Source organism: Tupaia chinensis, unplaced genomic scaffold (genome assembly GCF_000334495.1).
Source record: "Tupaia chinensis unplaced genomic scaffold, TupChi_1.0 Scaffold142134_1, whole genome shotgun sequence".
In the NCBI taxonomy this organism is placed as follows: domain Eukaryota; kingdom Metazoa; phylum Chordata; class Mammalia; order Scandentia; family Tupaiidae; genus Tupaia; species Tupaia belangeri.
In genome coordinates this window covers 209,377-234,255 of record NW_006201985.1, presented here as the reverse complement: position 1 = coordinate 234,255, position 24,879 = coordinate 209,377, and the positions used below count along the sequence as shown (strand labels likewise).

The following is a 24,879-nucleotide window of genomic DNA, read 5'->3' as shown; positions in this document are numbered from 1 at the left end:
TGGGAGCCAGGGCCGCGTGCGCGCGAGGACAACGCAGGCAGGACTCACGGATTGCAGGCTCCCCGCGGCTCCGTTTCCGGTGGACCTGCCTGGTCCAGGCGCGCTCAGGACTTGGCTTCCCGCCGAGATAAACCCGAGGCTGTTGAATTTGCAAGTTCCTTTAGGGAAAGGCTCAGGTTTTCTTCCTGCTAGTGGCTATTTGAGACTTCCGGTCTGCCAGTCACTCTCGGAATTAACGGGCTTTCGAGGGCGAGCAGGGCCTGAGGCTTGATTTCCTCGTTTTTATCGATGGGCAGAAACTACAGAATGTTTAATAGATTCCCACGCTAAAGACCTCGCCCCGGCTCTGGTCCTTGAACTTTTACAGCCGGAGGAGTTGTAAACAGCTCAGACCACTAGAGGCTGAGCCAGCGGATTTTATTCTGCGAGCTGGTGGGAGCAGTTTGAGGTCCACCTGATCTTCCTAGGGGCTGGGGGTTCTGGTAGGTTTGTATCTCCCAAAACATGGCTGTTTTTGGAGATCTTGCCAAACCTGGTCTCTAGAATCTTGTGCTTCCACAGCCCTTTTACGGGATGTGTGTGATAAAAGTGTACCTACCACCTTGTAAGGGGCGTCAAAAGAGTTCCTGGAAAAAATGACATTAATGTTTGAAACTATCTCGGTGCAAAAACTTGGAATCCATACGCACTTTTCATAAACACTATCCATGAATTTTTTTTTTTTTTTTTTGAAGAGGTTTTTGCTATAGGGCGCGTGTGCTCGCCAGAGAGAGAGAGAGAGACAGACAGACAGCGCCTTTAACCACCATGCCACTTGCCGGCCCCTTGAGATAATATTGAGATTGTATCTTATTACAACATATTGATGCCTGTGGAAACTTCAGACATCCTTTGGAGATAGGTGAAGAACAAGAGCCCTATGAGATCAAAAGTAAAGAATGTTTTTAGCACTTTCGGCAGGATGTCCCCAAATTGCAACTATAAGAACCAACCAGAACCAGTAGCAGTCAAGAGAGAGGACCAAAAGTGACTGAAAGATGAACTCATTTCCAGACTAAAAGAATCACAACCTTGGGCAGAGATCTAATATGCTAATGATACATGTGATCTGTGAAGACAATGAACTGCCACTGTGCACGTGCTAAGGAAATTTCTGCTGTATGTGCTATGATAAAAACTCCAGACTCCCAACCTTAAGCCAGATGGCTGGAACTTTTTTCTAGCTCCCTTGAGCGCCAGCATAAACCCCAGTAAAGCCTAGGTCTGAAGCCTACCTGCGGTCTGAGTTAATTTCTATTTTGAGAGCAAAGACCTTGTCCAATGACACTTGGGGCCTCATTAGCTTATTAGCTCTTGAAATACTTTATGATATTTGGCTTTTTGCTAACACTGATGTTTTGGTTATCAATTTTCATTTTAGATCTAGTTACAACCAGTTCTGTTTTCCAAGCATAGCAATTTTTGCTATAGGGCGCATGTGCTCGCCAGAGAGACAGAAAGCGAGAAATCATCCTACCCTCATCCCCAGGGGGGATGGCCATGCCACAATCCCTTCTCCTTTATTCTCTTGCGATCTTGGGCACACATGACATGTGTCTAGTGTTTTAAGCTGCCATGTCCAGGATTCGAAACAGTCGGCTATGTGGGAGTCCAGCGATGTAAGCATTACACCATCTACAGGTCCCACAGAGTAACATTAAAATTATTAAACAGATGGCTTATGGGAAAAGGCAGGGTGAAGATGTTAACTGGTTATATATACTTTCTGCAAAAATTAAAATTAGATACACTCTAGGTATTATTTGAAGTTACATTATATGTAACTTAATGAACATAGTGAACAAATTTTCTCTAAAAGAGCTTAGAGATTTAGAAAAAAATAGTATTTTACTTTAATAGCTGAGAGAAAAGATAATTTAAAAATGATAGTATTTTTTCAACCACCCAAAGAAAAATCAAAGCCTATCTTAAAAGGTCAAATGTTAGACCCAAGATATGTGTTAAAATGTTAGAATCTCAGGCCAGCATGTGATAAGGTGGTTAAGGTGCTGGACTCCCACACAGGCAAATGTTTGAGTCCCAGACCTGGAAGCTTGAAGATCACTCTGGGTGTGTGTGTGTGTGTGTGTGTGTGTGTCTGTGTGTGTGTACGTGTACCCCAAATACCAGAGAAAATAAAGGATTGTGGCTTGGCCATCCCCTCTGTGAGGGTGATTTCTCACTTTCCCTTTCAGTCTCTGTCTCTCTCTGATGAGCTCACACACCCTACGGCAAAAACAAGAACAAAAAATTTTTAAAAAGTTAGAATCCATTATATGTAACATCTTAACAAGTACTTTGCTGAATAAACATCTGAAGAATTTCTTACATGCAGAGTTGTTTTCTCTCAGGATTTTTAAATGTTGATTTATGTTATATAAATTTCTATACTAATAACAGTTTGAGTTTTAATATGAACTCCAAGGATGTTGCTTGGCTCCTTCTCAAAATCTACTGCATCATTTAAATCAGGTAAATATATGTAAGTCCTATTTATGAACTAGAGAAAGGAAAGGGTAACGGATATAAAATAATAGACAAAGACCTATGTGGCAATGCTTTATTTAATTACTTTTTTTAAAGCATTATTTTATTTAATGTTATTTATTATTACTTTCCAGTTTGATCAGAGAGAAAGAGAGAGAGAAAGTGACAAAGTAAGCCACCAGGTCTAGGACTTGAACTGTGGTCGGCCATGTGGGAGCCCAGCACCTTTAACCACCACACCATCTGCCAGCCCCATTAATTTTTTTAAGATTTATTTTATTTTGTTTTATTATTATTTAAAAATAATTTTTTAGAGGGTATGAGCACTTACCAGAGAGAGAAAGTGAGAAAGAAACCTGCCAGGTCCAGGACTCAAATCATGGTCAGTCATGTCAGGCTCTAGCACCTCAACCACCTTGCCACCTGCTGCCCCTGGTAATATTATGTTTAACTCTAAATCCTTGTAGCTTTTTTTAGGAGCCAGGAAAGCTCTCTGAACAGATTTCTACCCAACAACAGATTTCTAACCAATATTAATTCTGTTATACAATTTAGAGAAAATTTTTGACAAATGTCTTCTTACATTCATTATATTCATGGGATTCACTCCAGCATAAATTCGTGGATGTTGAGTGAATTCTGCACTCCAACTGAGGGTAATCCCATATTTCTTTCTATTTCAGGACTTATCTCGAGCATGAAGTTTTTGGTGTTTAATAAGGTTTGAACTCCTGTTGAAGGTTTTCTTACATTCCTTACACTTGAATGGTTTCTCTCCTGTGTGAATCATTTGATGTCGAATAAGGGAGGAGCTCCGGTTGAAGGATTTTCCACAGTCAACACACTCATAAGGATTACTTTCAGCATGGAGTTGTACACTTTTATCATTGTCTTCACTCCTAGTGAAGACTTTAAGTTTATTGCCTTCATAGGTCTTTGTATCAGAATGAAGTTTTTGATGCTTAGTAAGGTTTGTACGTCGGTTGAAGAATCTCCCACATTCATTACATTTATAAGGTTTCTCCCCTGTGTGAATGATCTGATGTCGAATAAGGGATGAACTTCGGCTGAAGGCTTTTCCACATTGATCACAGTCATAGGAATTCGCTGTGGTATGACTTTTTTGATGTCGAGTATTATCTGTACTCAGGCTCAAGGCACTTTCACAGTCAGTATATTGTACAGGTTGCTTTCCTACTAAGTCTAAATTTTTAAGTTTAAAGGTAGATTTAAATTGATCACATTTTGGAGATCCGTTTCTCAGTGGAATTACTTGCAGTATATCGTGAATTAAGTTAACTGATTTAATATCAATATCAAAGCTTTTATCTTCACTGTATTCAAAGTCTTGTTCTTCCTCACAGTTGATTGTTTTGTGAATACAAGTTTCTTGTGGCAAATTTATGTCCTGGTTTTTCTGGTTCCTATATGACCAATACTCACCTTTCCAGATATCTAAAGAAAGGTGTCCACTTCCGGTAAACCTTCCCATCATCCCCCCACGGGATGATTCTTCCCCTGAAACACTCTGCTTTGGAACTGAATCTTGGTTTTCTGAAATAATCCCCATGTCTAAAAAGAAACAAAAAATTCTAATAACTAGAAGAGAAACTGCTTAATTAGGAAAGGAAGGATAAACCATATGAAAGTATATGCAAGTATCATAGGTCTTAAATACAGAATGGAAATGTGAGGTGAGGTTAGAAGTGGAGATTTATAAAAGAAAATATTAAAATGTTAAAAGGGGGGTTTAGGAAATCATAAAACATTAGGAAAACTACTTAGGAGTATCAAGGAGAATACCCAGGGTTCAGGTCAATACAAGCTTATCATACAAGCTGTCATTGGTCATAACTGCTCAGTTAAAGTTCTTTTCTCTGGTGTCTTTTAATACAAGCTGTTCACCAAAAATAAATGCGTCTTTCTTTTTTTAAAATTAATTATATATTTATTTATTTATTTATTTATTTAAATTTGACCAGTGTTAGACACAGAGAGAGAGAGAGAGAGAGAAAGTGAGAAAGCAAGCCACCAGGTCTAGGACTTGAACTGTGGTCAGCCATGTGGGAGTGTCCAGCGCCTTAACCACCATGCCACCTGCTGGTCCCAATAAATACGTCTTTCTAAAATGCCAGCTAATTATGATTTTAAGATGTTGTCAGTTATCTCACATCCTATACCTTAAATATTGGGTCACTGGGAAAGTTTAAGTATTTTTATGTTTTTCTATGCAAAAGTGCATAACGACTTTTCCAACAACCCAGTAGCTTAATGCAAACCTACAATCATAGTGCCCCTATTTTTCGTTCAGCTACAATCATTCCACGTATACAGTAAAGGCAGAAAAAACTGCAATATAAGATAGCAGAGAGGCACCATTCTTTCTCTGGTCTCAAAATAACTCCCAATTCTTATTTGCCTGTTTTAGAAAGTTTTGCTATAGGGCACGTGTGCTCACCAGACAGACACAGACAGAAAGAGAGAAATCATCCCTCCAGAGGTGATGGCCATGCTGCAATCCCTGGTCCTCCATTCTCCTCTCAAGAGTTTGGGCACACAAGCACACATATCTGGCATGAGTTTTAAGTTACTAGGTCCAGGACTGGAACTGAGGTCGACTACATAGGAGTCCAGTGACGTAACTGTAATGCCATCTGCTGGTCCTTTTTTTTTTTTTTTTAAAGAGAGAGATTTTTGTTATAGGGAGCATGCACTTCCTGGAGAGACAGAGAGACAGAGATAGAAAGTGAGAACTGCCCCCACCCCCAAGGGGGATAGCCATACTCCAACCCCTTCTCCTCTAGTCTTCTCTTGGGATCTTGGGCATGTGCCCGGCTTGAGTTTGAAGTCCCTGGGTCTGGGATTTGAACCACGGTTGACTATGTGGAGTCCAGTGATGTAACCATTATGTCATTTGCTGGTCCCAATAACTCCCAATTCTAACACTAGTGCTTTGACAATTTTTTACTGTCTTTCTAGAACTCAGAACTTTACCTTTCTGATTAAGGTTGGGTTCTCTTCCTTTAACCTGCTTTCAGTTTCTGTTTCATTAATAATGTTTCATTTCCCCACTCAAAATTCCTCTCTCCAAGGACCAGCAGATGGTGTAGTGGTTACATCGCTGGACTCCCACAGAGTCGACCCCAGTCCCAGACACAGTGCCTTAAAACTCTGGCCAGGAGCATGTCCATGCGTGTGTGCCTAAGATCCTGAGAAAAGAATGGAGAAGAAGGGATTGCAGCATGGTTATCCACTATGGGGGGGGGGGGGATTTTTCACTTTCTGTCTCTGTCTGTTTGGTAAGTACACACACCCTATAGCAAAAATCTCAAAAGTAAATAAATAATAAATAATTGCCTTTTTAGCTTCTATATAAATACACTCAGTATACTCTAAATTCCAGCAATTTGCCTTTAATTCATGTCTTCAGAGAAAGAGTGAGCAACTTCTTCCAAACTTGAACCTAATTTAGATGATGTGGTCCTAGACTTAAAGCTTGATGCCACAATAAGGCCAAAACTCTTGGGGGTTTTAGAAGAAGTAATATACATTACAAAGACGAACACAGATAATTTATGGTCAAAGAACAGATTATGGTGGATCAAAATGGCTGGATATGCTTTGTCACTATTCCTGAACAGAAGTAGTTTACTTTTCTTCCCTTTGAATCTAGCTGATCACCCACAAAATGTGGCAGAAGTGATAGGTGCCCCTTCTGAGTCTAGCCTTCCAAGTCCTCTCCTTACCCATGAACAACCAGGCATCAAGGAGACACCACATGTAAGTGCTCTGGCCACAGGACCAGCTAAGCTCCCAGAGAGAGCTGCATCTGCTTCAAACCATGCAGCATGCCACCCTGCACTTTCCATCTCACAGGAGCCCCTGAACATCGAACCCTCAGCCAACATCATATGGAGCCTCACAATGCCTCAGTTAAGTCATAAAAGTTGAGAATAAAATGATTGCTCTTTTAGTTCACCATGTTTTAGGGGTAACTGTTAGAAACAAGAGATAGCCAAGATGGTCACATAGCTTAGTGGTTAAGGTAACTGGATCCCATGTGGCCAACCACAGTTTCAATCCTGGCCCTGGAGGCTTGAAAAACACACCAGCAAATTCCTCACAGGATGGAGAAATGAAGGAGAAGGGAATGTGGCGGGACCACATCCCACTGGGAGATGCTTTCTCCTTCTCTGGTGAAGGCACACACCCACTGACTACTGGGAGGAAAAAGAAAGAAGCAATAAGTAACTAAAAACGTAATCTATCCAGCAGTATTTATTTAATAGCAAAATTCCTAATTGTATTTCTGTAAGTAAATCTTTGTTGTTTTTGTGTTTGTATAGCCAATTTTTCATGTAAATTCTGTACTCCAATTTAAAAAATCATGTTCATGTTGTTCATTTTCAAGTCATTTAGTTCTACTGTGTAGGATAGCTACTAATTTTATATCTGGCCACCATACAAAACTTAACAGATATAAATTTGTTTTGTTTTAGGTCAATATAAATTATTCTGGTTAACAGGCCACCATACAAAACTCTTTTCTTTTTTTTTGAGAGGTTTTTGCTACAGGGCGTGTACACTCGCCAGACAGACAGAGAGAGACAGAAAGAAAGCGAGAAATCACCCCCCGGGGGGATGGCCACGCCGCAATCCCTTTTCCTTCATTCTCCTCTTGGGATCTTGGGCACGCACGCACATGTGCCCGGAGTGAGTTTTAAGCCATCAGGTCCAGACTGAACTGCGGTCTACTACATAGGAGTCCAGTGACATAACCATTACACTAACTGCTGGTCCCCCATATAAAACTCTTAACAGACGTAACAGTTTTGGTGCAGTGTCTCTTTACCTTTTTATTTAATTTAATTAATTAATTAATTTATCTTATTATTTATTTTAGAGAGTGATTTTTGCTACAAGGTACGTACGCTTGCTGGAGAGAGAGAGACAGACAGACAGAAAGCAAGGAATCACTTCCCGGGGAATAGCCATGCCACAGTCCCTTCTTCTCCATTCTCCTCTCAGGATTTTGTGCATGCATGCACACATGTCCAGAGTGAGTTTCAAGCTACCAGGTCCAGGACTCAATCCTCAGTCAGCCATGTGGGAATGACAACCATTATGCCATCTGTTGATCCTTTGTTTTTTTAAAGTAGTCATTTGCAAATAACTTTTTTCCTGTTTTCTAATTTTTCATTTCTGTTTCATTAATTTTTCTGACATTAGTGAAGCCTTTCAGATCAATATTAAGTGATTGTAATATCTAATATCTGATGATTTTAGTGATAATGCTATTACCACTTGCATAATTAATTGCCTTTACACATGTTACCACATGATTTGTTTTCCTTTTGCTCTCACTAAATTTCAAATCACTGGCTTATTTTTGACCACTATTTCCAAATTTGCAAACTGTGCTTTTTTTCCTGCCTGTAATCTAAAACAAGAATGGACACTTTAAACCTTAGTTTATAACCGCAATGCTGGATCTTTATCTACATCACTCCTGGAGATCAACCCCTGCCAAATCATCTTTGTCTTTCTTTGATCTATCTGAAAGTTTCTTAAGTCACTTCTGTGGTTTATCTTTGTTTATAGACTAAAATCCACAGGTTCTAACTAGTTAGTTAAACTCTACAAAAGTTGTCTTTATATTCTCTATCTAGGGGCCAGCATGTGGTGTGGTGGATAAGGGAGCTGGCCACAGCTCCCACATGGCCAACCATGGTTCAAGTCCTGGACCTGGTGGCTTGCTTTCTCACTTTCCCTTTCTCTCTCTCTCTCTCATCAAATAAAGAAAAAAAAATAACAAAAACAAAACAAATGGAAATAAATAAATAATTTAAAAAAAAAAAAAAGAAAAAATATATTTTCTATCCAAATTTACCTTATTCTGTCTCTAATAGACTTGGGCCATTATTTTTAAAACCTAGATGTGCAATGCATCATTTGGTGAAATTGTAAAGTGTGTGTGTGTGTGTGTGTGTGTGTGTGTAATGTATACATGTATGTATGTGTACGCACACACATTCCATGAGGCTAAGGTGGGTCTTCTCTGCATGGTATATCAAGATACTTGAATAAGTGGTTTTTGACTTCCAAGAAAAAAATGGAAGCTGCCAGGTCATATTATAGGCTAGATCAGAATTGCAAAGTGTCATTTCCACTGCGTTTTAGTGTCTAAACAGTCTGAGTGGCAGCTCAGATTCAAAGGGAAGGAAAAATAAGTCCATATATGTCTTTTTTTTTCAAGTTGCTAGGTCTGGGACTTAAACTGAAAGTTGGGCATGTGAGATTTAGCTGCCTTGATCACCATGCCATAGGCTGGCCCAGTAAGTCCATTATCTGTTTTTTTTTTTTCCCTTAAGAGAGATTTTTACTATACGGCATGTATGCTTGCTGGAGAGACAGAGACAGAAAGCAAGATATCATCCTTCAGGGGGGATAGCCATGCCGCAATCCCTTTTCCTCCATTCTCCTCTCAGCATTTCAGGCATGTCACACATGTGCCCAGCGTGAGTTTTAGGCCATTGGGTCCAGGACTTGAACTGTGGTTGACTAGACGTGAGTCCAGCAATGTAATTATTATACCATCTGCTGTTCCCTAAGTCTATACCTTAATGGAGAAAAGTTACAAGGATTTGGGGCAGCTTTTAACCTACCACAATCCATTAGCTATTAGGGGAAATAAATTACATTTAAATATTGGGTCGTTAGGAAAGTCATGACTTATTTTTCTATGTAAAATTAAGATACTAAACAATAAGGGATATATACAGGATGACATCAATTAAAAAAACATGGCAGATACTATGAATAAAATTAAGGGAAACCCTCCCAACTCTTCAGAGATATCTCATTCACTGCTGTCATAAAGACTGTATATGAAATCTTAATATATTAATTAAAACTAAGTATAAAATACCTTGAGAAAGTTGGCTATGGAGGAGAAAAATGTAGTATATAAAAAAAGATACAGGGTTGAGAGAAAGTTCTTAAAAGTCAGTAATGGGGGGGCCAGCAGGTGGTGTGGTGATTAAGGTGCTAAATTCCACAGTCGACTGTGGTACAAGTCCCAGACTGGTGGCTCACTTTCTCTCCATCTCTCTGGTGAGCATGAGTCCCCTTTAACAAATTAAAATACATAAATTGAATAAATAATTCTTAAAAAAAAAAGTCAGTAATGACTAGAAAATGTCAAATAGCTAACGAAAGGGTAAGGCAAGAAATGCTGAAAATATAAGTGAGAAAAGGCAGAGAAAAATGAGGTCCAAAGGACACTAGAGGGAGCTATTTATCTTAGGGAGAAACTAATCTGCCTATCAACTTGATACGGAATTCAGGTAAATAATACCCAGTGTTTGCTAGGTGATAATCAATAAATGGTAATACTCTATTCACAAAGTATTAATAAGAATGAAGAGATTATGATGAGGCAGGAAGGCACAAGTTAAGGAGTTTTATAGTAAAAGCTGGAAAAATAGAAGATTACTAAAAGTCACTTAGTATAAAGCTGTTTTGTTTTCTTTAAAAGAAAGAGTAATATTTAGTGTCAGTCTAAGTAATGTTTGCTTCATTCTTATTAATACTTTGTGAAAGATTATGACTGTAGATTAATATAAATTTTAAGTACAGAAAAGGATGAGGAGCGACTGGTAGGTAGCGTGGTGGTTGAAGCACTGCATTCCCATATGGCTGACCACGACTCGAGTTCTGGACCTGGCAGCTTGCTTCCTCATTTGTTCAGCATTTACCATGCGCCAAGCACTGTCCTAAGAATGTTATGTGTATTGCTCACTTAAAGCCTCACAGTAACCTGGAGGCTGGGGCTATAACTGACTCTTACAGATGAGGAAACTGGCAGAAATGCTGCCCAGGCCACACAGCAGCCTGAACCTATGACACTATTTTGGAACATAAGAAATTGTGAACAAAAGGCAATACTGTCTGTTTTCTTTTAAACTTTATACAGTTTTGTTGTCATCTCACCAACTAACAACGAAAAAGCTGGATTGTACCTTGTGCGTTTAACATACAGAAGCTTCTACAAATGCCTCATGTCTGTCTGATTCTTACCAAAAACAGTACTTCTTGGGATTTCTCCCTCCATTATCCATCTTTTCTTCTTGCCCTCCAACTTGGGGATCTCAGCTGGTTTGAGAAATTGGTGTGCTGTTCATGAGGAAAATGAAAAGCAAACATGACATTTCAGACTTTTTTTTTTTTTTTTTTAAACAGAGAAAATAACCCATCACAACCGAGTAGTTGAAGCCAAAAGAGTAAGGCCATAGAGCACCATGAATCTATGTGTTTCTGGCTCTTTTTCGGCAAGGCCTTTCCACCACATGGTGCAGGAAAATCTGTTACAGTGTCCAAAGGATATTAGGAACATGAACCCAGGCCCAAATGAACATAACTAGCCCAGCAGTTCTATGGCTTAAACAGGAGACATAGAGTCTACCTGGGCAAAGGAGGTAAATACAGAGATGCCACCTTTATGCAATGAATTCAGGTTCCTATAGTTCTCCAGCATCACATCCCTGTACAGGCTCTTTACAGCAGGGTCCAGGTGCCCCCATTCTTCCTTGCTGAATTCCACAACCACATCGTTGAATGTCACTGGGTCCTAAAACATTAAGTTCCTTTTTAATCAAAGGTCACTCCCAAAAATATTACCAGAGGATGAATGAACTTGGGAGAAAACAGGGTAGAAGCCAGAATATACAAGAAAATGATAGGACAAGGTATATGGTTTTAAGTAATGAAAATCAAGGTGTACTAAGAATCAATCGACTTGATATTAAAACTAAGTGAGGGCTGCAAAAGGAAAACAAAGGGCAATCCTTATTCCGTATAAGCTTACCCTTTGAGTAGAAAAGGCAGTTAAAGGGACTAGCAGTTAGCGTAATGGCTTTGTCGCTAGACTCCCAGGTAGCTGACGGCAGTTCAAGTCCCGGACCCGTTGGTTTAAACTCACACCGGGCCCATGTGCGTGTGTGCCCAAGATCCCCAGAGGGGAATGAAGGAGAAGGGATTGTGGCATGGCCATCCTCTCTGGGGGGGTGATTTCTCACTTTCTGTCTCTCTCTGTCTTTCTGGCAAGTGCACGTATAGCAAAAACCTCTACAAAAAAAAAAAAAAAAAGTTAAAATAACTGCCAACAAATGGATCAACTGGAACAAAAAATCACTTGTGAGTGCAAAGAAGTTACATTAAAAATAATTCAGGACAAGATTTTAAAGTAGATTTGAGGGAAATTTGTGATCAAAGCATAGGATCTGCTGGGAGAAAAGGTAGGGCATTTTCTCTAGCAGAGACATGCCCCCTGCTAACTCCTGAACAGGAATTCAGGTCACATAGCTTAATGCTTCCAGGTGAGACAGGTGACACTAACTGATTATCAACAGCAGCCACTCTCCTAATCAGTCTCGACTGCATTATGCTTCTTTTCTTTGTAATAATTATTATCTTATTTGCTTCTGTTTCCCTGCATACCTCTACTAGAACATAGTCTGTACAAAGCAGGGATCTGGTTTACCAGTCATATTCTCAGCCCTTAGAACAGTGTCCAGCATGTTAGACACTACACAAATATTTGTTAATGAATAAACTCCCTCCAGCCTTTACCATCAATTATTCCACTTCTCTAGCACCCTCAACCTTACCTTGATTAGCACCTTAAACCACACTGAAATATACAAGTCACTCCTCTTCCTCGTCTTCAAAATCAATCTTTGTGAATAAGTCTACTTTGTTGTATATACTTCCTCACCGTCCCTTTCCTTAATCCACTGCAACCTGGTTTCTATGCCCAAAAATATCAGTATCTCCATAAGCGAATCATGACTACTACTCAGGCTGTACTGTCCTGCCTTTTTAAAGCATTTCTCTCTTAAATGGTCTCATCTTTGGCCTTGATAACATCATATTTTTCTGGTCTTCCTCTATGTCTTTGGTCTTTGCTCTTCAGTATACGCTGAGGTTCCTTCTGTCTAATAAATGACACTGATCAGTTTTCTACCTGTGACCTTCCTCCCCACTTTTGATTCTAAATGTTCTCTGGGTATGCTCTAATTCTATACTTTCATTTATGAGTATATTTTTGAGGGAACAGATGCATGGAAAATATTGGGTTATCTGAAGTCTTGATGCATTTTTGCACAGAAAAAATAGGTCATGACTTTTCTGACAACCCAATACATAGGACTAAGAAAAGGATTTTCCAACGACCATATTACCACCTAAAATAGGTCCAGTGTCTTGTGGGAGAGTAACAGTTTCATGTCCTTGGATGGAAGTATGTTGGGCAAAAGTTCAAAGACCAAAAAGGCAAAAGTGGGCTATATTTTTTTTAAAAAAAGAATGCATTTCCAGTAATGAGTGGAACCCTAATTCACCTGGGATTTGTCTGTTAGTGAGTTGGTGTCTGTTTTCTGGAGGACAGAGTCCTTGACAGGTGTACCTGAGGAAAATGAAGGAAAATGTTAGGGGAGATAAGTTTTGCCCATAAGCAACTCTTAATTATAATTTGTCCCCCTTCTTTATGAGAGGTGGTAAAAGACATAGATAATTTTGACAGGGTCTCCCTATGTCCTGATTTTCCTACCCTAGCTTCTTAACTATTATAGATAAGATTATAAGCATTTTTAACTGCATCCACCATATTCAAGGCCACCTAAGAACTGAATCATATGGCCTCCAGGCTCTGAAGGTACCTGGTGCTACCTGTGGGCCATCATGGCTAGCCCATAGAGTATCAATAGCATGCTACTGATAGGACTCATCTGCAGAACTTTGAAAAAATAATGTTAGGCCTTACCAACAATCAAGCTCTAAGGGTCAGGGCTCAGATCTTGTATTTTTTTAAAAAAAAAATTCTAAAAGTGATTCTGGTATTATACCAGGAGTTAAGATCTACTGACTCAAAGAGAAAAGAGACAAAATAATTTTTGAGACTTCATCTGTGGTAATATCAGATTCAAGAAAATAACTTCGATCCTATCATAACTAAAGCCTAAATATAGCTTAGTCATACCACTTGGAGTCAAAAATATTTTGTCCAACCAAATCCCTTTTTCATACACACAGAGAAGTCTAATAAAGAGTTGGTTTTCCTTTAAGTTACTCTGTTCTTCATGATCTGGTGCTTGGTACTCTCTAGCTTCAGGAAGAAGGTAATTTCTCTTCATATGGGAAGGGTCAGTGATTCCACCTCTAATTTTCTACATTCTCACCTTCATCATTGAGCATTTTGATCACATCTTCTATGAGAGTCACCACATCTTTGCTGCTCTTTGGATGTTGTAAATTCACCCAAGTCTTGACTTCTTCAGGGAGGATTGCCAGGAACTGTTCCAGCACTAATAGTTCTAAGATCTGCTCCTTCGTATGAATCTCTGGTTTTAACCACTGAAGACAGAGCTCCCAGAGTTGGCTTAGGGCCTCATGGGGCCCAGAGACGTTCGCATATTGGAAATGTCTGAACTTCTGACGAGATGCTTCAGAGTCATATGTCTCTGTAATAGGGATGGCTTCCTGCAAGCCACAGATATTTGCTCTCAGGACCTCACTTTGTTCATGCGAAAACAGCTCTTGAGGTTTTGAAATAGCTATCAGCTTGTCCAGAAGCTGCATTTTCCAGAATGGAACTCCCAGTATAGTTCAAATCTGTTTTACTAAAGGACTCCAGTCATTCTCAGGCTTTGGCTAAGCATCTTTGTACTAAATGCAGTATGATTTGAGCCATGTTACATCACAGTAAGTACAAAAATTCCAGGAGCTTCAAACACAAAACCAGTATCTGGCTACCTAGGAGACTGAAAAAAAGAAACAAATATGACCCAAACTAGTGTAAATAATATACCTAAAGTGACCTAAACAAATTATTCTGAGTTCTCATTTGATCCCCGCCCCTGTCTTGGAACAGCATAATATGCCTTCCCTTTTCCCCAATCTTCTCCCTCTGTCCACGCCCCCCCCAAAAAAAAAAAACCCAAACAAACAAACAAAAAACAGAAACAAACACAGGTAGATATTCTAAAATAAGCAATAAGGGTCCTTTGATTAAAAACAAAATAACTGCGGGACTAGCAGTTAGCGTAATGGCTATGTCACTGAACTCCCATGTAGCAGACGGCAGTTTGAGTCCCGGACCCAATGGCTTAAACTCATGCCGGGCACGTGTGCGTCCATGCCCATGATCTCGAGAGGAGAATGGGAGAAGGGATTGTGGCATGGCCATCCCCCCTGGGGGGTGATTTCTCACTTTCTATCTCTGTCTTTCTGGTGAGCGCACATGCCCTATAGCAGAAACCTCTCCAAAACATAATAATAATAATTGCAATTATATTTCTTCTGTATAAGCTCACAATCATTTTTGCTTTAATATTAAGCAAAACAGATCTTCTGGCAGGATATTCAGCTTATTAAGGCTTCAGACTAGATAAGCCTGAAAAATTTCATCTCAAGTTCTCATTAACCTACTACTAAAGTTATATAAATATGAAAAGGGCCACCTGGTGGTGTGGTAGTTAAGGTGCTGGACTCTCACATGGCAAAGCACAGTTCGAGTTCCAGACCTGGTGAACTGAAAGTCATGCCAGGCGTATGTACCTGCTTCCCCAAATCTTAGGAGAAGAATGGAGAAGGAATTGTTGCATGGCCGTAACCCTGAGGGGCAGGGTGATTTTTCACTTTCGCTCTCTGTCTTTCTCCAGTAAGTGCACATACTCTATAGCAAAACATTTTAGAAAAGGTAAAATTGGCAATAGCACTAGAAATTAAGGTTCAGAGACAATGATTAAAAACTAGAATACAGAGGGACCAGCAGATGGTGTGATGGTTACATTGCTGTACTCCCACGTAGTTGACTGCAGTTCATGTCCTGGACCGGATGACTTCAACTCACACTGGGTGCATGTGTATGCACCCCAAATCCTGTTTCTCTGGCAAGTGCATTTGCCCTATAGCAAAAAATCTCTCTCTAAAAACAAACAAAAAAAGACAAAAAAACTAAATACAGAGCCAGCAGATGGCAAGGAGGTTAAGGCTGACTGCACGGTTCAAATCCCAGACATGGCAGCTTGAAAAAACACACTGGGCACATGTGCATGCATGCCCAAAATCCCAAGAAGAGAACAGAGAAGGGACTGTGGTGTGTTCACCCCCTTGGGGTTGAGGTGGTTGCTTCCTCACTTTTCCTCTCTCTCTCTGTACTTTGAGCCCACGATACAGGCAATGTATAGTGACTAAGAAGACAACTTTTGGAGTCATGCCAATCTGAGTTTAAAATACCAAAACAGAAAAAAAAGTCAATTACTTTGAAATTTAAATTTTTGCTTCTAAGAAAACAACCAGATAAGAGAATCTAAAGCACTGCAAAATATCTAAAACTTAAAAAAATAAAACACTGCACATCAAAATTTACAGAGCACGGCTCAAGCTCTACTGCTAAAAAATAACAAAGCCTTATATAACCAATTAAACAAGAATGAGATGAATTAAGTGTTCAACTCAAGAAGTTAAAAGAAGGCAAAAAAAAAGTGTGAGGATTCATAGGTTAAAACATAAGTTAGGGGTGGGAAGGAAGGGATCAAGATAAAATATTTAATGGACACAAGAAGAACAAGTTATCTGTTGATGATAATGCATATGGTAGTGATCTTTGAGTTCGTGGTGGGAAAAGTCATTGTAAAGATGTATGGTGATTAAATTTTTAAAATGTTAAAAATATCCATAAATTAATGAATTACTCAGTGTCAGTAATTACAGAGCTGGGAGGACAGGTAGAGGTGCTCAGGATGATATGCTTGCACTTTAAGATTTCAGAGAAGGAACAGCTTGATGAAAGAGGGTGGAAGATAGGTCCAAAACTGCGAGCAGTGTAGATGGTTTATAAGTGATGAACACTGGACAAAAGTCAAGAACTGGCAAGGTTTACATTCTAGAGTACTGAAGAGGCCTCTGAGAATGGCCATGAGATTTAGGACTGTATTTAAGACGAGGAGCCAGTGCCACTATAAGGGAGGCATCAGGACTGCTCTGGTGACAGGAATCTGAAGGGTCAGATTAATATAACCAGGTGACACAAGTTGGAAGGATTTTATGGCTTAAAGGTACTGGAACAGCTGCTAATTATAGGAAAAGGGATAGTGTCTGTGAAGAAAGAAAGGCTTTTTTTTTTTTTTTATTTGCCCCATGGAGGTGTGGGAGAGGAGGGGAGAGGGAGGGAGAGGAGGGGAGAGGGAGGGAGAGGAGAGAGGAAAGGTTCAGGAGAGAAAGACAGACAGAGAAAGAGAGAGCGCCCCCTAAGAGGGGTTGGCCACTCTGCAATCCCTTCTCCTCCATTCTCCTCCCGGTATCTTGGACACCGAAGCACACAGGCCCGTTGTGATTTTGAAGCCTCCAGGTCTGGGATTTGAACCCCAGTAGGCATGTGGGAGTCCAGCAATGTAACGGCTACACCATCTGGAGGGATTTTGAGTTGAGTCTGAGTAAAAAGACCTTTGGAGAAGTTATCTAGAATGTCACTTCCCAGAGTGATAGTCTATAATTGGAGATATTTGCAATTAAGAAACATGCTTTAATCATATGGACAAGAATAAAAATATATTACATGTAGTATACACTAGTATACACTAGTATACATTATTATATGTAGTATACACTTATAAATCTGATTCTGTAGCATTAATAATAAGATATAAAGCCTTACTACTCAGATTATGGTGGCTTTTAAGACCTAAGGGCTTGTTAGAAATAGCTTCACCCGTAGAGCATGTGAGTTTGTTGGACAGAGACAGAGGGAAAATGAGAAATCACCCCCTAAGAGGGGATGGCCACTCTGCAATCCCTTCTCCTCCATTCTCCTCCCGGTATCTTGGACACCGAAGCACACAGGCCCGTTGTGATTTTGAAGCCTCCAGGTCTGGGATTTGAACCCCAGTAGGCATGTGGGAGTCCAGCAATGTAACGGCTACACCATCTGCTGGTCCCAGAGAGATGTTTTTAACCTATGTTACAGGCAGGACAGTAGCCTGAAGTAAGAAAAGCCTTGCGAGATTAGCTCCGATGAATGAAGAACAGAAAAGAGTTTGCAAATGGGAGAAAAAGAATCTTAGAGATTTTAACGTTTTAGGGGGTGTGGCTAAGAATGACTGGGAAAGCAAGATGGTATTAATGAAAAGAAAACCGTTTTCTCTCCCAGTTCATTGATCCAGTCACAACTGGATTTACATGAGGCACCAGTATCAGTCATTCCTAAACCAGCTGAGCCGATGCACTTAGCAGGTTACATGTCTGGAGCGTTCCCCATCCCAGAACCGAAGAGGACACAGCAGTGAAGGGAAACCTCAGGTTTAGCAGAACTGCTCCCGGAGCCCAGTCGCCCGGTTTCTCACTTCCAGTCCTCTCTCTCTGCTTTCCCATGTATTTTAACTTCGGGCGCTGCTTCCACTTCTCTGGGACCACTGGCGTCCTCCTGCAGGAACCGGCGTTGGAAACAGGTAACTGCAAACGTGCTGAGCACCGCGCTCTCAGTGTGGACACCCTCACTGGGATTCCAACTCACACACCCACGTGCCCACGGCCTGCTGACCCGGTCCTACCTGCAGAGCACCGCTCCCAGCCAGGGTTCAGTCCAGTCCCGTCCACGTGTGAGTTCTGCTAGGAGCAGCCGCAGACCGCATTGGTAAAGACACCTAAACCAAGAATCCAGACCTCACCAGGATTTTAAGCACTGCGGTGCGGAACCTCACAAACGCCCGGGCGCAGCGCCAGTACTCCCGCGCACGCGCACCAGCAGTGGAAGGAGCTCCCTAGAAGCCGCCGTGGTAGGTCAGTAAAATAGACCAGGACCCTCCCTGGCCCCGCCCCCTACCCCGCCCCTTCCCCATTCTCGTGAGACCCTGGAGCAGACAAACTAGCTTGGGTTTCTGGAGTGTTGGGGAACTAAAGTGTCAAATCTATCGCTCTTTCTCCGTCTCGTGGGAGGAAATTGGCCAAAACCTTCCTTACCTTCTGCTTTCCCTTTTTGTCTGGAACCAAATGACAGTGACCTAACAGTGTCATACAGTTTTGTGTATTCCACATAGACTTCACTGATTTATTGATTCAGCGATCACTCAGTTTTGCATGGAGGTAAAAACTCTTGCAGATTATGAGTTCAGTCTTGGCTTGATGAATTTGAGATACTTTGAGATATCCAATGAGGGTGGTCTGTTTGCGTTTGGATCTTAGAGATGTCATCCAAACATAGAACATTTGTGTCGATTGGGTAGATGGCAATTGATGCTGTGAGTGGAATTGAGATTGGAGAAAGAGAGATTAGGAGAGGGTCCAGAACATTGATACCACTCCTTGGATCAAGAAAATGGGTCTGCAAAGGAGAGAGAAGAGGATTATTCTGAGAGGTAAGAGGAAATCTGGTGAGTGTGTAGACACAGAGGGAAAGGAAGTGTCTCTCACAAAGGAGGGAACGCTCAGTAATAATGATTATATTGACATAATAATATTGTAACAGGAAAACAAGGGTTGAGTAATGCTTGTGGCTTCTGAAACTAATGTATCAATAATTTAACTATTGCAGCAAATAAGGTCAGAAATTAACCTGTTTGCTTAAAAGAGGACACATAAGCCACTTGCTTTAGACATCCGTCACAAGAATGTAATGGGAACCAGGACCCAGCCCCAGGCAAGAAATTTTAGGAGATGGGAATGTGCCAGGTTAAATTGGGAAAACTGTAATAATGTTATCATTTAACATGATTACTCACAGATGCTTTGTTAAAGCAACTATATTGTAGCTTCCTTCAATCAATCAATCAATGTATGTCACAAATCTGAGGTAACAGATTCAATGTTGCTGTAAGAACATAAACAGAGTCAGTCATAAATGTCATGTGAAAAGTAAAGGTACACAGGGAACCAGCAGTTAGTGTAATGGCTATGTCGCTGGACTCCCACGTAGTCGACCACGGTTCGTGTCCCGGACCCGGTGGCTTGAAACTCACGCCGGGCGCGAGTGCGTGCGTGCCCAAGATCCCAAGAGGAGAATGGAGGAGAAGGGATTGCGGTGTGACCATCCCCCCTGGGGGGTGATTTCTCGCTTTCTGTCTCTATGTCTCTCTCTGTCTGTCTTGCGAGCACACGCGCCCTACAAATAAACCTCTCCAAAAAAAAAAAAAAAAGTAAAGAAACACAAAAACCTTTGAGGAAGATCATAAGGGAAAGAAAAACACTGAACTAGCTAAATATATATATTATATTGGGTTGTCAGAAAAGTCATGACACATTTTTGCATAGAAAAACAGAAAAAATATGTCATGTCTTTTCCAACAACCCAACAGATAACAAGGGATAAATGGGGAGTGTGATAGTATATAACGTGCTGGAAATTTCTGTTCTGGGAGTTGGTTGTGAGCTCGTTAGCTCTCAGCCACTCCCTGCACTTGAACATAGTTAAATAAGTCCCATATCTCCCTCTTTGTTTTGGATTTCAATTATTCACAGAAATGGCTACCAGATTTTGGCAGCAATGATGTTGTCAGTACTTGAATAGGGCAAGTGTGCAGTGCTATAAGTGCAGAAAGAAAGAACTCAAACTACGATAGTGCAAAGGCAACAAGCCTGCAGTAGAAACCATACTTGGAGCATCCATACAATTATTCTGTTTTTCACTTTCATTATAGTATTACAGAAATTACATGAGATAGTCCTTTATTATAAAATGGGCTTTGTGTTAAATGATTTTGCTCAGTTATAGGCTAATTTTAAGTGTTTTGAGCATGTGTAAGGAAGACAAGGCTATGATGTTCTGTAGGTTAGGTGTATTAAATGCATTTTCCACTTAGGATATTTTCAACTCACTATGGGTTTATGGGGACATAACCTCATCACAAGTTAAAGCGCACCTGCAGGAAGAAAGGAGAAACCTTTCAGGGAGCTTTAAATATAGGCCAACAGTAGACTAAGGTGGAACAAGATGGGAACTAGGATTTCTTTGAGGTGGGGTGCTAATCTACTTTGTACTCCTTATTATCATATATAAATTATATGTGTTATTTAATTATCATGACACTTATGGTAAAGATTATCATCCCCAGTTTATTGAAAATAAGAGATGGCATAGCTAGACTTGAAGCTCAGATCACTTCATCCCATTCCGTTGCTACTCACACAATGTTTCAAGATTCAGATGGCAATCAGTAAGATGTGGCAGGATTGTGGAATGATACTTTCTAGAACTGGGATAGAGTGTATGATATGAATTGACCATGAGGAGATTGATTTTTTAAAAGAATTATTTATTTAATTTTATTTATTCATTCATTTATTTTAATTTGACCAGAGAAAGACACACAGAGAGAAGGAAACTGAGAAAGCAAGCCACCAGGTCCGGGACTCAAACTGTGGTTGGTTATGTGAAAGTGTCCAGTGCCTTAACCACAATGCCACCTGCTGGTCACAATTTTTTTTTTAAGAGAGGTATTTGCTATAGGGCACATGTGCTCACCAGGGAGACAGAGAGAGAGAGAGAGAGAGAGAGAGAGAGAGAAATCACCCCCTCACACACACACACAAGGGGGATGACCACTCTGCAATCCCTTCACCTCCACTCTTCCCTCAGGATTTTGGGCATGCACACACATGCCTGGCATGAGTCCCAAGCTGCCAGATCCAGAACTTGAACTGTGGTCCACCATATGAGAATCCAGCACCTACCACTATGCCACCTCCTGGCCCTGGGGACTGATCTAATTAGCTAGACAAAGTGAAAATTCTCACTTACAGGTGTTGCCTTTGTGAGGTCTGGAATACAGCTAATTAAGAGGAAGAGAAATGGAAAATATGCCAAGTAGGTGGGTGAATGACCAGCCTTCTTCTCATGGCTCTCATAGATAGGAGGTTTCTGACTGGGAATCTTCAAAGATTGGGCACTACTGTCTAATTGAACAAGAGCTATTTTCAGGTCACAATCACTTCTACTCACTGACAGTCTTTTTTTTTTTTTTTTTTTTAATGGTACTTTATAAGGTTTTTCTTAATGGATGACTCTCATTATAAAGGTGAAAGACCCTGAAGCCATGTAGGACTGGAATCTTAGGATGCATGCAGTTGTGTGCTACAAACTCTTATTTCCTTCCATCATCATGAAATGAAGCTCTTCTGTCTTAGAATATGTTTGTATTTATTTAGGAAAAATAGAGACAAACTTAGTTAAAGCCAACAGTTTTACTTAGACTGCATATTTATTAATTCAGAAAAATGTATTGAGAACCCCATCTCTCTATTAGGTATGGGGAATACATGAGTAAACACAACCAGAAAAGAACTGCTTTAACACCCAACAGGATCATTCCCTGTGGAAACAGTTCCTCACTACAATTAATCAGAGTATCACTTTCTCCTGGAATTATCTTGACTTCTTCAAATACCCATTCCTGGTCTCTCATCTGACCATTCCTCAAACAGCTCTCCCTGTGACTCAGCACTTGGTCAGATTGTTCTCATTAGAGGCTTTTTTTTTTCTTAATAAGAATTAATTTATTTTAACTTTACTTATTTTTATTTCCCAATTTGACGAGAGAGAAAGTGAGAAAGGAAGTTACCAGTTCCAAGGCTTGAACCATGGTCAGTCATGTGGGAGTTCAGTGCCTTTAACTAACATGTCACCAGCTGTTCCTGAGGCCTTTCTTTTTTTTTTGGAGAGGTTTTCGCTATAGGGCACGTGCACTTGCCAGATAGACAGAGAGAGACAGAGAGACAGCGAGAAATCACCCCCCGGGGGTATGGCCACGCCGCAATCCCTTCTCCTCCATTCTTCTCTCGGGATCTTGGGCACGCATGCACACACACCCGGCGTGAGTTTTAAGCCACCGGGTCCGGGATGCGAACCGCTGTCGACTACGTGGGAGTCCAGCGACATAGCCATCACGCTAACTGCTGGTTCCCCTGAGGCCTTTCTTAATTTCAAAATGTCTGCAGTCCTGCTAAACCATAAACTGGCCTGCTTCATTTCTTTGCTTTATGTTCTGTACATCCTCCAGATATTATTGTGTTGTACAGGTTTTGAGTTACACTGGTCAATCCGGAATTTCTAAGTAGCCAAGACATTGGTGGCGGTGATTTGTTTCATAGGTCACATATAATGGATATTTGTCAATTTAAATCTGATCATGTGGACACCTTTTCTATGTTTAAAGTCTTATGCGAATATTGGAAGGAGTTAGGGCCCATCCCCTTCCACAGAGACTGAGTATCCAAAATTCACTTTTTTTTTTTTTCTCTGTGTTGAAGCAGGGCACAACTTTTAACTTGGACTCAATCAATTGGATACACATAGTCTGGATTTTTAACTAAGAGCTTGTGATTTAGCAAGGACAGTGGATAGTCTCTCTTTTTAAAAAAGTTATTTATTATTCTTATTATTTTACCTTCCTATAGAGCACATGTGCTTGCCAGAGAGAGACAGAGAGAGAAGGAAAGTGAGAAAGTAAGCCATCGGATTTGGGACTTGAACCATGGTTGGCCATGCGAGAGTCCAGCACCTTAATGCCACCTGCTGTCCCCCTGATAGTTTCTTTTCTTAAAAAATATACTTTACTTTTCAGAGCAGTTTCATATTTACAGAAAAATTGAGTATATAATACAGAGAGTGTTCATATACCCTATAGACAGTTTTGCCTGTTATTGACATCTTATATATATATATATGTATATTTTTGGAGAGATTTTCACTGTAGGGCGCGTGCGCTCGCCAGACAGACAGAGAGAGACATAGAGACAGAAAGTGAGAAATCACTCCCCAGGGGGGATGGTCACGCCGCAATCCCTTCTCCTCCATTCTCCTCTCGGGATCTTGGGCACGCACGCACACGCGCCCGGCGTGAGTTTTAAGCCACCGGGTCCGGGACGTGAACCGTGGTCGACTACGTGGGAGTCCAGCGACATAGCCATTATGCTAACTGCTGGTTCCCGACATCTTATATTTTATGGTGCATTTGTTACAGGTAGAGGATAACATCAATTCCTGAAGTCCATACATACTTTATTCAGATTTCTTTAGTTTGTTTCATTTTAATCTTTTGTCCTTTTTCTTTTCTGGCATCCCAATGAGGATACCACGTTACATTTAGCTGACATGCCTCTTTAGGCTCCTTCGGCTGTGACAGCTTCTCAGAATGTCTTTGTTTTTGATAATGCTGGCAGTTTTGAAGACTACTGGCCCTGTGTTTTCTGGGATCTCCAGAGATTTGAGATTTGTTCAGTTTTTTTCCTCATAATTAGATTAGGGCATGAAGGTCATAGAGATAAATGCCATTTTTAATCACGTCACATCAAGGGGACATGTCTACCAACATGACTTATCATTATTGATTGTTAACCTTGATCACCTGGCTAAGGTAGTGGTCATCAATTTCTTTTTTCTCTTTTTCTATTCTTCTCCTGGCAATGGCATTGCTTACAGAAATAGCCTGTGTGATCAGCAGCTGCAGCAGTGGCCTGAGCTAATGGTGTTGGCTGTGTAAATTGTGCCATCTAGTGCTGAATGGTAGTAATTTCCTCATCAGACCAATTCTGCAATAGGATTTTAGCCTGTGTTTTGGCTGTAGGAGCATTTTCTTTTCTTCTTCTTCTTCTTCTTTTTTTTTTTTTTTCTTTAAGAAATTTTGTTTGTTAATTTTTTTTTTTTTTTTTTTTTTTTTTTTTTTTTTTTTTTTTTAGGTTTTTGCCATAGGACATGTGCACTTGCTGGAGAGAGACAGAGAGAAGGAAAGTGAAAAATCACCCCCACCCCGGGGCGGGGGTGGTAGTGGGAGGAGGATGGCCACACTTCCTCTTGGGATTTGGGGCACACATGCATACTCACCATGGGTGATTTTCAAGTCAACAGATCTGGGACTTGAACCACAGTTGACCATGTGGAAATCCAGTGCCTTAATCCCCATGCCACCTGCTGGCTGGATACATCATTTTTTGTATGTCTAGGTGTTTGTATTAAATAGTTTTTTCATTAGAAGCTTTCTGGACCTTTATATCCCCTCTCCCTCCATAGCATGCAAGGTAGTGATTTCAAACAGCAGGGCTTTTATTGGCAGCGTGAGGGGAGTTCCACTGGCTTCTGTCTTGATGGAATGGATGGAAGCACCATACTCCACGTTTTAGTCATCCATCACTGCGTGACAAACCATTTCAAAATGCAGGGCCTTAAAATAGCAACTATACTATCTTTCTGTGGATCTGGAATTTGGACAGCGAGGATAACAGTTATTGCTAATGTTAGTATTTAAGGTATGACCATGACCATGAGTCCAGCCACAGTGGCATAGCAGTATTCAATGGTCCACAATG

The 24,879-nt window shown here is 40.6% G+C and overlaps 1 protein-coding gene across 2 annotated transcripts; it reads right to left on the bottom strand.

The window, feature by feature from the left end:
• Positions 1 to 2,890: 2,890 nt before the first annotated feature.
• Positions 2,891 to 18,288, bottom strand: ZNF215 (zinc finger protein 215). 2 transcript variants are annotated; one of them, XM_006163409.3, is made up of 6 exons: positions 18,135 to 18,288; positions 13,764 to 14,345; positions 12,927 to 12,991; positions 11,023 to 11,155; positions 10,606 to 10,701; positions 2,891 to 4,098 (listed from the first exon to the last, which is right to left on the bottom strand). In XM_006163409.3, the coding sequence occupies exons 2-6, from the start codon at positions 14,161 to 14,163 to the stop codon at positions 3,206 to 3,208; spliced, it is 1,587 nt and encodes a 528-aa protein (XP_006163471.1). In that variant the 5' UTR covers positions 14,164 to 14,345; positions 18,135 to 18,288; the 3' UTR covers positions 2,891 to 3,205. The 2 variants fall into 2 exon arrangements, with proteins under 2 accessions (XP_006163471.1, XP_027622101.1); XM_027766300.1 differs by lacking the exons at positions 11,023 to 11,155; positions 13,764 to 14,345; positions 18,135 to 18,288 and having other exon boundaries at positions 12,927 to 12,965.
• Between the last annotated feature and the right edge of the window lie 6,591 nt (positions 18,289 to 24,879).

What these genes read in the sequence shown, in the direction of transcription:
- ZNF215 (XM_006163409.3), bottom strand. Translation starts at nt 14,163, where the DNA reads ATGCAGCTTCTGGACAAGCTGATAGCTATTTCAAAACCTCAAGAGCTG. An exon ending in CACTAACAGACAAATCCCAG is followed by an intron (nt 11,156 to 12,926) that starts GTGAATTAGGGT and finishes TTAATGTTTTAG; the next exon opens with GACCCAGTGACATTCAACGA. An exon ending in CCTGAATTCATTGCATAAAG is followed by an intron (nt 10,702 to 11,022) that starts GTGGCATCTCTG and finishes CCTCATGAACAG; the next exon opens with CACACCAATTTCTCAAACCA.